Source organism: Sinocyclocheilus anshuiensis, unplaced genomic scaffold (genome assembly GCF_001515605.1).
Source record: "Sinocyclocheilus anshuiensis isolate Anshui unplaced genomic scaffold, SAMN03320099.WGS_v1.1 scaffold128, whole genome shotgun sequence".
Classification (NCBI taxonomy): Eukaryota; Metazoa; Chordata; class Actinopteri; order Cypriniformes; family Cyprinidae; genus Sinocyclocheilus; species Sinocyclocheilus anshuiensis.
The window spans coordinates 14,706-27,308 of record NW_015555710.1 but is presented as its reverse complement, the minus strand read 5'-3'; the positions used below and the strand labels follow the sequence as shown (position 1 = coordinate 27,308).

The 12,603-nt window shown below is 37.1% G+C and overlaps 1 protein-coding gene and 1 pseudogene across 1 annotated transcript; both read left to right on the top strand.

Moving 5' to 3' along the window:
* Nucleotides 1-963: 963 nt before the first annotated feature.
* Nucleotides 964-2,404, top strand: LOC107671905 (fibroblast growth factor-binding protein 2-like; annotated as a pseudogene).
* A 3,328-nt stretch (nt 2,405-5,732) lies between these two features.
* Nucleotides 5,733-6,717, top strand: fgfbp1b (fibroblast growth factor binding protein 1b). The gene is made up of 2 exons (XM_016464934.1): nt 5,733-5,772; nt 5,947-6,717. Exon 2 carries the CDS (start codon nt 5,968-5,970, stop codon nt 6,583-6,585), a length of 618 nt encoding a protein of 205 aa, XP_016320420.1. The 5' UTR covers nt 5,733-5,772; nt 5,947-5,967; the 3' UTR covers nt 6,586-6,717.
* Nucleotides 6,718-12,603: the final 5,886 nt, after the last annotated feature.

The following is a 12,603-nucleotide window of genomic DNA, read 5'->3' as shown; positions in this document are numbered from 1 at the left end:
GTTTCTAATGCAGCGTCTATGGGAGGGATGGTAAATTTGACATCGTTCTCTCTTCTGACTGCCGTTATCTCACATTTTGTCTTTAATTTACTACAAGGTTGTTAGAACACTCACATGCAGAATAATGTACAGAAAGGTAAGTTTTACAGTATGTTATAAAGGCAGTATTCTATAAAACAACACACATATGGACAAAACTTTTCTTTCTATGCACTCTTTTATTCTAAATTCTAGTACATGTAGTACTTCACATAAACCAGACGTTTATGAACAAAACATAAATGAGTTCCAGGTGAATTACTCTCCTTGTCTCTTCTCCTGAAACTAAAACGTCTTTCACATCAATAGTCAATAGCCCACTTATGTTAGCATGTATGATTATATTATGAAGACCATGAAGGATCCATGAATGTAACCACACCCATGTCCTTCACCTCAAACCATCAACACACACTCAAGGAAAACGAACCACAAAACCATCTACACAAAGATCAACACAATCTCATAGCAGCTTGTAACTATTTTACAGTTTGGTGGCTAATTTGTATGGAATTCATTCATATGATCTTATTTGAACGTTTTCATACAATCTGCTGACCTTCATACTTTTTTTTCCTAAAAATGGTACGTTTTCATTTTGTACCATTTCATCATGTGATTTCGTACAAATTCATACAAAATCAGCACCTTATGTTTTCCTGTGAGATTAGGTTGCAAATACCATGCCAGACAAAACTAGCCAGTGCTTTTTTTTCACACTCATGCACTCTCAAAATCACTTGCACACCAATCCCATCTAGACTAAATTGCTCACACACACAGACACACACACACACACAGACACACACACACACACACACACACACACACACACACACACACTTCTCCAAATATTCCTACAATTAGCTCTTTAAGGCAGCTCCAGACTGGAGACTATAGAGGCCCCCCAGTCTGGAGGGATGTATGTACTCTGCCCTGCTCAAAGACCCCTTTGTGGGACTTGTATTTATAAAGCCAGCCTGCACCTCCAACACCTTCGCTGAGTCCCTTCTACACCTCCATCATGAGAGCCGTATGCAGTGCTGCTTTCCTTCTGGTCTGTTTTATTTGGGCCACTAATGCTCAGGCTCAGAACAGCAGTAACCAGGGGAACGGCATCAACCACATCGAAAGCACCCAAAACAGTCGACAGCAGCAGCCGCAGAAAGGAAGCATCTGGGATGAACCCATTCGTTTCAACACCAAAGCAAAAGATAGCTGCTCCATGGTGATCTCCGGCCAGACCAACTTCACCAGGCTGCGTGTCTCCTGCAAGAGCAAGGGCAAGTTGTACTGGTGCGATTTCCTGGGCAAACCTAACCTATGCAGAGCATATAGCAACAACCCTCGGCATTATTTTACTCAGATCATGTGGAACATGAGGAAGCTTCACAACGCATGCCAGGGACCACGGGTCTACAAACCGCAGTTGTGCCGCTCTGCTTCAGATGAGGTCCAGATGGTGTTCCATGCCTCTTGGCCCAAAATCTCCATCCCAAAACCTACCCAGGCTTCCCCAAACCAGCAAAAGCAACAGCAGCAGATCAAGTCCAGCATTACCCCTACCAAACCTCCAAGCTCAAAGCAGCAGCCTAAACCTCAGCAACCAGCCAAACCAGCCTCCAAACCAGTCAAGCCTGCCATTACCAAGACTGTTCCACCACGTAAACCTGTAAAGACCATCACAGCGAGACCCACTGTGGCAGACGAGAGTCAAGCAACCAAGATGGCAGATGAATACTGCTGGAAGAGTCTCCAAGGCATCTGCGCATACTTCATAAGCTGGTTCCAAAATTAATTTATCACCACCTCTGGTAAGCACATCATTTTATAGTAAATAACTAGTCAGTGTTTGTAGAATTGTATGTGGAAACTAACTCGTGTAAAAAAGATCTACTAACTATATCTGACTGTAGTGTAAATAAACTAGCTTGAAGGAACTACATCCCTCTGATGTACAAACTGCAGGTATTTTACTTAAAACCGACTCCTGGCTGTAATTGTTAGCTTGAGGACTAGTACAAGACTAGTAGTGTGTATTCAGCACATGAAAGACTGTAATTTAGAAGCTTTTTAGTATGAAAAGTTGTGATATATGCAGTGGAAAGTAAACAGAAAGCTAACTTAATGAATCATCAACCACTGCTTTACACCCACACCCGGCACCTGCCAAATTTCAACAGGATATTTATGTTACACCTCCGCATTTTTCCAAAATAGCTCAAATAAAATTGGTTATAGAAGTGTATTATTTCTATCCATTGTTGCTCATATTTTAATCTTTTCTCCTCTTTGTAGGTTAGTAGTGTCAGAAAATTTTGATTTGTCTGACCACCGGCCAAGTGTTTTCTCCAGAGACCGCGGCTTTGTGTGTGTGTGTGTGTGTGTGTGTGTGTGCGTGCGGAAATGTGGTTATGACTGTACTTTTGTGGTTTTGTGTGTTTTTCTTGTGTGAGTCAGTGTACATGCTAAGAGACAACAGGAATTAAAGAAAGAAATTTGTAATATGTTGTTTAATAAAAAAACGTTTCTTAATTCTGTGTATCGTGTCTGAATAAAAATCAGTTTTTTAACTTTTTTTGTGCTTGCTTTCATATTAAAGTAGATAATGCAATGAAGTAGACATGCAGTGATGCACACAATAACAATAATTGTGTTAGAATACATTTTTCACAATAATAGTCTCAAGAATTACATACAAATCCGAATTTGAGCATTTAGAATACTCTTAATCTCATGTTCTAGATACATGTTAATTAACAACTAAATTATTTTCAGGAAAAAAATAATTCGGAGCTGATATAGTTTGATTAGCAAAGATTCCAAGTAAATATTAATAAACAAAAATCATAACAAATTATAATTATCATAAATCATAAAAAATGATTTATCATTCTCTAGATGACAAAAATAGGGGGAGTGCAGTTCCAAACCCAACAAGCATGATTTTTGTTTCACTCGACATGTCAGAGCACATCAACACCACTAGGGGGCAATGATGCATGCCATTTAAAAAGACTCCGATTAACTGGTTACAAAACCCATATGAATTTAATGTTTTTTTAAATGGAGGTCCAGTATACGGCAGCAATTTTAAAAGTCCTCAAAATAGAATCGGACACTGGTAAAACATCTACTATACTATAATTTTACATTAGCAACTTATATTTTGCTTGTAAAAATATATATTTATATTTAGTCAGATCAGACACAGCTAATTTGAATGTCAGTCAATGGAGAAAGATACTTTTAATGCCAAATAGCATAGTTAAAGGGAAAGTCTAAGCAAAAATGAAAATTCTGTCATTATGCTCACTCTTATTGTTCCAAAGCTGTGTGACTTTCTTTCTTCTGTGAAACACAAAAGAGGATATTTTGAAGAATGCTGGTCACTAAACATTTCGGTTTCCATTGACGTCCATCATATGGACAAAAAATACACTGGAAGTCAATGGGGAACCAAAACTGTTTGGTTATCAACATTCTATCTTCTTTTGTGTTCAGCTTGGTTCAACAGAAGAAAGATATGCACACATTTTGGAATGACATGAGTAAATGATGAGTAGAATATCCCTTTAAGTCATCTGCTAGCAGGGGCTAATGAGGCTGTGCTAACCAGCCAAACCTTAAACCCTAGAGCTACAAAAACAGACTGGCATTTCTAAATGTCACACTGTCATGATGATAGACAGCTTCTTCTTTTTTTTATAGTATATTCCATAAGCTCTCAGCAAACATTTAACCAAAAGAAAGAAGAATGCATGTATTTGTATTACAAAGAGCTCAATTCCTTTAGATCCCAAATGTTATGATTTGAATATGTTGCACAGCTGGAAGCTGACACACCTGCCTAACACAAACACACCCTCCAGACACAACTCATGCTCTATGTCAGTGTTGCACAATATTTTCTGCCTTAAGTTCCCCACAGCCTCTTCAGTGAGGCACAAGTGCCTCATTAGTTCATTAACTATATTATACTATATCATTTAGCACCATCAAAATATTATTAGTCCAACCATATCTTTTTTTAATAAAGCAAATTTGCAAAAACCTGGAATCTCATATCCACTAACTCAGCCCAGACCCTTCCTGTAAAATTGGTCATAGTGGAATAATGGTCACCAAATCAATAAGCACCAAACCATTTTTGTGATGGACTTCCAAGATGAGCTCATGAGCTTCTCCACCAGACACATGCACAGTATCAATAAAAACCATCATTTTCAATATCAATTCAGTATGAATAAAAATCATCAACATTCATTAATGCACATTTGGCTTTATCAATGCATGTGTGAGAGATCATATATAATGTATAATGAGAGATCATTATACATTACTGATAACTAACACTGATGTAGCTATAACTACTAAGAAAATATATAGAGAAAATACATTTTTAAACTCTCTCAGTCCGGCTTTCTGTCTCTCTGCACCCCATTTCTAACCCCCTCCCCTTCAAAAGTGACCTAAATTCATTAAACTCCAGTTAACGCTCCAAGTTACTAACACTTCATGATTTTTTTTGCACTACTGTTGTTGTACTATTACTTATTTTACACTGTGTGTGTGCAAATGAAATATGAACAAAATAATCAATAAACACATTAAACTGATATTAAGAGAGAGGGGGTGGAGTGGCGGGTTAAGCTATAGAATTAGGTCACAAAGACACAATCACATGGGACCCCTCACCCCTATCACATGAGTGCCCACTCACAATGACCCTTTAACATGCATTTTTACATACCAGGACATATTACACAAGCATAATGGTGTTAAGTATATGCAGCCATAGAGCATGCTTAACCATGACTCTTACATACATGGAATTCAGGAACAGGTTGTGGTCTTGTGAGGCCCCAGGGGACCAGACACACAATACCATACATACTTTGGAAAGAATGGGAAACTTTTGCTGCCCCCTCTTACTTCTGCTGCTATCTGTCTCCTCATATGCCAAAAATGTCAAATTAATTATTACTACAATTGTGAACTGAAGTGTTGCATTTACAGGCAAATTGCAATGATCATTTACTGTATTTTATTATTGTAGTTCATATAATTATAAATTATTGGCGAACATCCAAATGCAATATGTTTGTATTCGTTTTACAGTTGCAGTACCTTGCTCTCAATTTAGGGGTTCTGGGCCCATAATCCATTTTTTGATGAAATGTAGTGTTTTTGAGCATGAACCAGCACCTACTTTAATATTTTAATAACCCTTATGTTGTGTTCTGGTCAATTTGATCCAGAGAGGATTGTCCTTATGCTATATTAACAACAAATATCGGATTCGATCTTGGCTTCTTTCAACATTATCCACAAACAATGCTTTTTGTTTCACTCAAAATCTGAGGTGCATAAACTCAGATCAATGAAGCCTATGATCAATCAGTTCCAAAAAGAAATACAAAACCTGTGGTACTTAAACTCAAGGGATAAAAAAGCCCCAGACCCAAGGACATGACAACTATGCAATTCCTATCTTTTAGTTCAGTCCCCTCTAAAAATGAACATTTTTAAATGTAGCCAAATGAACACATGCAAATATATGAATGACGTAAGCAGTGGATTCCTGCATTAAAGGACTTTTCTCATGTGAAAGAATCTGATTGTCCTGTAGTAAGTGGGTGTGTCACTTGACATAAATACCAGGAGTGAGTTCATTTTGAGGTAAACTAGTCAGGGAATCTCATCAAACATCTGTCCTCGTAACTCTTATTGGTAAGATCAATTAACTTTTTGGTGAAAATTAAAGTCCTATATGAGATTTTTTTTGTTTTTTTTTTACCTTATACAAAGATATTACCTATTTACTATAAGTAAGTATATATACTAAAATGTAAGAAAGTACATAATATCGTAGGCTTATTTAATCTCATAATTAACATTTCTTAGATCGTTGCGTCACTGAAGGAAATGTCTCTCCGTGGGACTCTCGCGCTCCTGCTGTTCCTCGCGTGTCTTTCACAGCTCATCTTCACTGCTGAAAGCATTAAGGGAGCGGGGAGGACAGGAAGGAGGCAGGAGAGCCGAGGTGATAATAATGTTTCCGTACAAAAAGGAAAGTTCACAACCAAAGACAAGGCGCAGTGCTCGTGGGTGGCACGCGGAGAGGACAAGTACACCATGACTGTTACATGTAAGCCTGGAAACGGGGATGGATTCACCTGTAAATATACTGCCAAGCCGGCGACGTGCACCGAATATGGGTCTAATCCCGAGGGCTATTGGAAACAGGTCGCCAGATCAGTTAAAAAGCAGAAGAAACTTTGCGCGGATCCGCGCGCAATGATCCGAACGGGCATGTGTAAGCGCGCGCCGCTGGATGCGCATTTCAAACTCTCCGAAACGTCACAAGCGAAACCCCTCAAGACAGAGAAGACGCCGATAGCCACGAACACAACGCCTCTGGACACTAAGCGACAGTGCACGGAGCGCATTGACCACAGCGAGGTAGCTAAAGAGAAGTGCGGAGATTCCTGGGCAAGTCTCTGCGCGTTTCTCTTCACTGTAATCCAGAGCGGAACTTGCTAAACCTGCGCGCTTTTACTCGACGTGATGTATGCGTTTGTGGGTACTGTTATAGGCTACTACTGATAGTTTTTTAAAGTTGTAAAACATCGCGTTTTTTATTGTAAACACAAAAATGCAGTTTTTGCCTTGACCATAGTGGCACTACATTTATTCTTGACACATTTAGTTTTTAAGTCAAGTCAAGTCAAGTCTGCTTTATTGTCAATTCTTCCACATGTACAGCACATACACACAGAGAATTGAAATTGCGTTACTCTCAGACCCTTGGTGCATACAGATAACACTAACAGTAGAACATAAATACAGATATACAGATTAAGTATAAAATACAAATATACAAATAAGGTCAAATGTAAAAAAATATATAAAAAAATATATATAAAGCAGCTGTACATGATGGGGGCCGGGGCTCTGGCTCTTCTTAGTTTGCGGAGGAAGTAGAGACGCTGCTGTGCTTTCTTGGCCGGTGCTGTGGTGTTGTCAGTCCAGGAGAGATCCTCTGATGTGCACACCCAGGAACTTGGTGCTGCTCACCCTCTCCACAGTCACACCATTGACGGACAGAGGAGCATGCTGAGTGCGCACTCTCCTGAAGTCAACAACAATCTCCTTCGTCTTCTCCACATTCAGAGAGAGATTGTTGTCACTGCACCACCCGGCCAGGCGGCTCACCTCGCTCCTATAGTTTGTCTCATCTCTGTTGCTAATGAGACCCACTACAGTCGTGTCATCCGCAAACTTAATGAAGAGGTTGGAGCTGTGTGACGGTGTGCAGTCGTGGGTCAGCAGGACTGCTGACATTTTAAGGGGCATTTTAATGGTGACATTTAATCGGATAATAGTGATATGTCTATTTATATTATGTTGAATATTATGTTTTCATTTATTTATTAAAGGGGCATTTTGAGGGATGTAGGAAAAGTAAATAATTTAGATGTTTGGAGTTATTTTTATTTCGAAGTGAAAAGTTTAAATAGACCCCTAGGGTACGACGACCCCAGTGGCTTTTTGTTGCTACTTTTATGGTTATTAGGCTATAAATCAGTTGTTTTATATCTTTAAATGAATATGATTTTAAAAAGGGGATATATATAGGCCCTTTAAAGCTATTTTAATTTTGTGCTTTAACAGTTAAATTTGCAAATATGTACATTTGTTTCTCATAATAATAAATTGGATGGTTTCATCCTCACTGTCACCTTCATCATCATCTCGTTTTAATATCCAGATGTTGTTACACAGCAAATGTAGCCTATTTTCGTCAGTCTATTGTAAAATACAAGACTCATTGCATTGTAACTGTATTTATGACATGCAAAATAAATATTTTGAAGTATCTGTGTTGAAAGACACCCCATTCTTGTGAAATGGCCACACGATGTTTCATTTAATACAAGCTTGTTTTTTAAAATGCAGCTTTGAGGCAGAGATGATTAACAAAAATAACATTTATTTGGGAATTTTAAAATGATATAATATAGTAAAAATCACACATAAATATAATCAGCCTAAACAAGTGATACCTTATCCAAATTTTAACCATAAGAAACTTCCTGTTCATGATAAGCTTTTGAGGATGTTGTGTTGTCAGATCCTAATATTCTAAAAACCCTCCCCTACACACACATGAACTTTCATTGTCTGTGGAGCAGCTGAAGAGATAAGGTAACCACAGATTCCAAACAGGTGTCTCTCTCTCTCTCTCTCTCTGTCAGTGTGTGTGTGTGTGTGTGTTTACCAGGTATTGCCTATGTTATGGGGAGCAAATGACCCAGCAAGTATAGTAATACCATACATTTTAAACCTTGTGGGGACATTTTTGGATCCCCATGAGGAAAACAGCTTATAAGTCACACAGAATTAAGTTTTTTTTTTTTTTTGAAAATCTAAAAATACAGAAAGTTAGGTTTAGGGGTAGGGTTAAGGTAAAGGGATAGAAAATACAATTTGCACAAAACCATTACACCTATGGAGAGTCCCCATAAAACATGGAAGTGTGTGTGTGTGTGTGTTGACTGAAGTAATCTGAGAATCGAAGCTGGAACTCGTGATACTTTACCTTTATAACAGCATTCTTGGCAGTAGCCTATAGGTGAGTGTGTGTGTGTACCTGGTATTTCCAACATTATGAGGATCAAATGTACCCATGAGTATATAGTAAGTAATACCAGTCAATTTTGACCTTGTGGAGACACTTTTTTGGTCCCCATCAGGAAAACAGCTTATAATAAAGTGTTTTGAAAATCTAATAGCATAAAGTTTTGCACTGTTTCTTGTATTTATAAAATTAAATAATGAAATACACTGATGATGAAACATAAAAGTGAGAATTAAACCTACATGTATGTTATGGGTTTCAATATAAAGTATGTTCTCAAATGGAACCTTGACAATAATCATGTGACCATGATTTATGAGGTAATTAATACATTCCATTTATATGACATCATATCAACACATATCAACATCCTTTGGGGTCAAAAAGGCAAGGGTTTGTAATGTGTGTACATTTGTTTTTGGAGATACTTTGTCACTGTGCATTCATAATTTGGCTCCCTGTCTATGGTTAATATGTAATCTTTTGTTTTACTTACAGAGCAGATTAAAGCTATTTGGTAATTACAGTTTGAAAACCTTCACCCAGGCATTTTTTTAATACTGTCATGAAAACATAATTACAAATAATAACAGTCTGTATAAGCTGTCATACTGTCATAGAAAACTATGGAATAAAATATTGTCACCCAACCACAGGCTTATTACATATTGTTGTAGTGCATTAGTGTAAAAATGGTAGGCTATATGTTCTTGTCTTTCCAACTATGATTTCTAAAAATGCAGATTTTAGAATGGTACCTTTATTCTAAAACACCTTGTCCCTTTAGATAAAAAATACAAATCATACCAAACTGAAACAGTACACCCTAATCAATAGCCAAGGCTTTAAAACACATATAGGCACATTTCCAAAGACTGACTGGATGTGAAACTGATGAAAAGAAAAGCACACATTGTAATACCTATGTCATACCCATGTTATTAAACAAATTTTTGTCCTCATAAACCACATAAACATGCACACACACACACACACACACCTTTCCTGTCCTACAAAAGATCTCATGAAATGTTCCATTCCCCTTGAAGTGTGGAAAACTTAACATTATATAACTAAACCCATAATGAAACTCATTCTTCTCACCTAAAGGCCAAATAATTGCTCTGTCACATGACCGTCCATGACATTTCCTTTAGCAAGAATACTTTTTCTTTCATTTTAGTTTCCCATGGGCACTCAGGCACACACACACACACACACACAAGCTGAACATACATGTCTATTCTGTGATAAATCCTCAAGGTGGTCTAGCATGTGTGAACAGGTGTAATACAGCAGATGGTGCAGATGTGCACATGATGAGCAGGAAGCATAAACAACACAAGTTTACAGCACTGGATTGAAAGAGGATCAGTGGAAAGCACATACATACATCTTGTAGACATTTACTTCCTGCTGATTTGACATTTAATTCTTTAAGGAATAGTTCACCCAAAAATGTTTGGAATAACATGAGAAATAACGCTGACATCAAATTAACAAGTGTCTATACTACTTGTTAGAATGACTGTAAGTAGAAATAAATCTTATGAAGATTCCCACACATCCACAAGAACACGTGAGCACATTTTTGATTGGCCGATACTGTGGATCATATCATGCCCATGGCCAGTAAGAAATACTCTGATAACGGTTACTGCTGTTTTTCTTTCTATCTTTCCTACACACACCCAAAACAATATTTATATTGTGCAATTTATACATTACAGTTTGTGTGATCACACCACATTGCACTCCAACACACACTTAACGTCAACACAGTAAGCGGTCAAAGTTTAAGATCATGTCATCATGCATCAAGACCAGGTTTTTGGACCTTGCTATTTTGAAAATGCTATTTTTAATATATCTTTCTGTCGATAACATTTGTAATATAATTGTGAAATATAATGACAATTGACAATACCTGTATAGTATTTGAATATATTTTAAAATGCAATTTATTCCTGTAAGTTGAATTTTCAGCAGTTATTACTCCAGTCGTTAGTGTCATATGATTCTTCAGAAATCATACTTATTTGGTGCTCAAGGAACATTTATTATTATTATCAACGTTTGGAATGTTTGTGCTCACTATTGTCAATTTGGATCAATTCAATGTGTCTTTGCCAAACAAAAGTATTAGTTTCTTTTATTTTACAGACCCAAACTTTTGAACAGTAGTGTGAGTGTAAACACACATACACATATATACAGTGCTACAAAATGAAGGAACACTCAAATCACAAATTGGATCTCAGTGAACAAAATATTATAAGTTATTATAACACAAAATATTATAAATATTAAGTTAAATAATATACAGTAAGCTGGAAATCTTTACTTAAATACATTGTGTAATTCATTGAGAATAAAACGATGTGACAATGGTCAATGGAAACAAAATCATCAACCCATTGAGGGCTGGATTCAAAATCACACCAAAAATCAAGGTAAAAATTTGAAATGATCCAACTTGCATGAATTTCATCAAAGCAACTTACAGTATACGGTAAGTCAGCAGTGTGTATGTTCTCCACACAAGGAAGGACAAGGAAGATTTTTTTTATATTGCACTAAGTGGGAGACCATGAATTCAATATTACTGATAAAACCTTCACATATTACTGCACACACACCATTTAGGCTGAACTGAAATTGAGAGGAATAGAGGTGATTCTTAAAGCTGTACCTAATATATGAGCTAATTTAACAACTATATGATCTCTTTAAGCCAAAAGAATAGTTAGACAGGAACACAGTGCACCTCTCATAGTATCAAATACAGTTCCGACATTAGTGTGTGGGTGGGTGTGTGTGTAAAGGGAAGGTTAAAGTCTATTCAAGTTGCAGCTCAAACAGACCCAGGTATTCACTGGAAGTGAGCAGATTCTTTGCACACACATATTTGCGAATGTGTGTGTGTGTGTGGTCACCTATCTCTTCCTTTCAAAGATCATGTTCTTACATGACTACTGTTGCACCTGGGTTGCCGAAAGAAGAGATCAGTCATACAATTTCCTTAATGGGGGGTTACCTTCCCACAAACTAACAGATGCATGGGGTCATCCACAAAGTTTCCACAAGTACTTAATATAAACATCTAAATGTCATGAATGAATTCATAACAACACATATATTGTGTCATTACCTTAAAACTGCCAACATACAAGCTTAATTCATCATGACAGGAATGCTTCCTTGCTTTCATTCATTCACACACACACATGGGAGGTGTGTATTGTTTGGTGGGCTGGCTTTAACATTCAATGTTCCTTTGTGTGGCTGAGGTGGCCTGACAGTCCCACCCCTGAATTCAGACAGTCCGATTGGCCGATATCCTGCTATGAAGTCACCTATCGGTACAACATCTGCTCCTATCTATTGGCTGAGGGTGGAAGTGACATACATAAGGGTCTATAATCAAAACTAGTCTCTATTAAGCAGTGGTGTATAAAGTACCTGAAAGCCATACTCAAGTAAAAGTACAGATATCTTACCAGGAAATGACTTTGGTAGAAGTTGAAGTCACCGTTTAGAATATTACTTGAGTAAAAGTCTTAAAGTATGTGATATTTATTGTACTTAAGTACGAAAAGTTTTTTTTATTTTAAACTTAAGCATTTAAAGTAAAAGTACAAGTAAATACAAAATGGAAAAGAAGCAAATATATATATATATATATATATATATATACAAATAAATGTTCATACACAGCGTGAGTAGTAAGATTGTGTTCAGTTTTAACTCTTTCTTCCATTTAGCATTTTTGGGTATGAATTAGAAGCACTTCTTCCGGTAGGCTACTTAGTTTCTTTCATTCCAACATAAGAAAACATTTCTGGTATCTGCATCTGAAGTGATATTTAGATGTATTTACACAGTTTAATGTATCTCAGAGGGGACATGGAGGCATTTAA

Excerpts from the sequence above, each read along its gene's own strand:
- fgfbp1b (XM_016464934.1), top strand. The coding sequence starts at position 5,968 with ATGTCTCTCCGTGGGACTCTCGCGCTCCTGCTGTTCCTCGCGTGTCTT.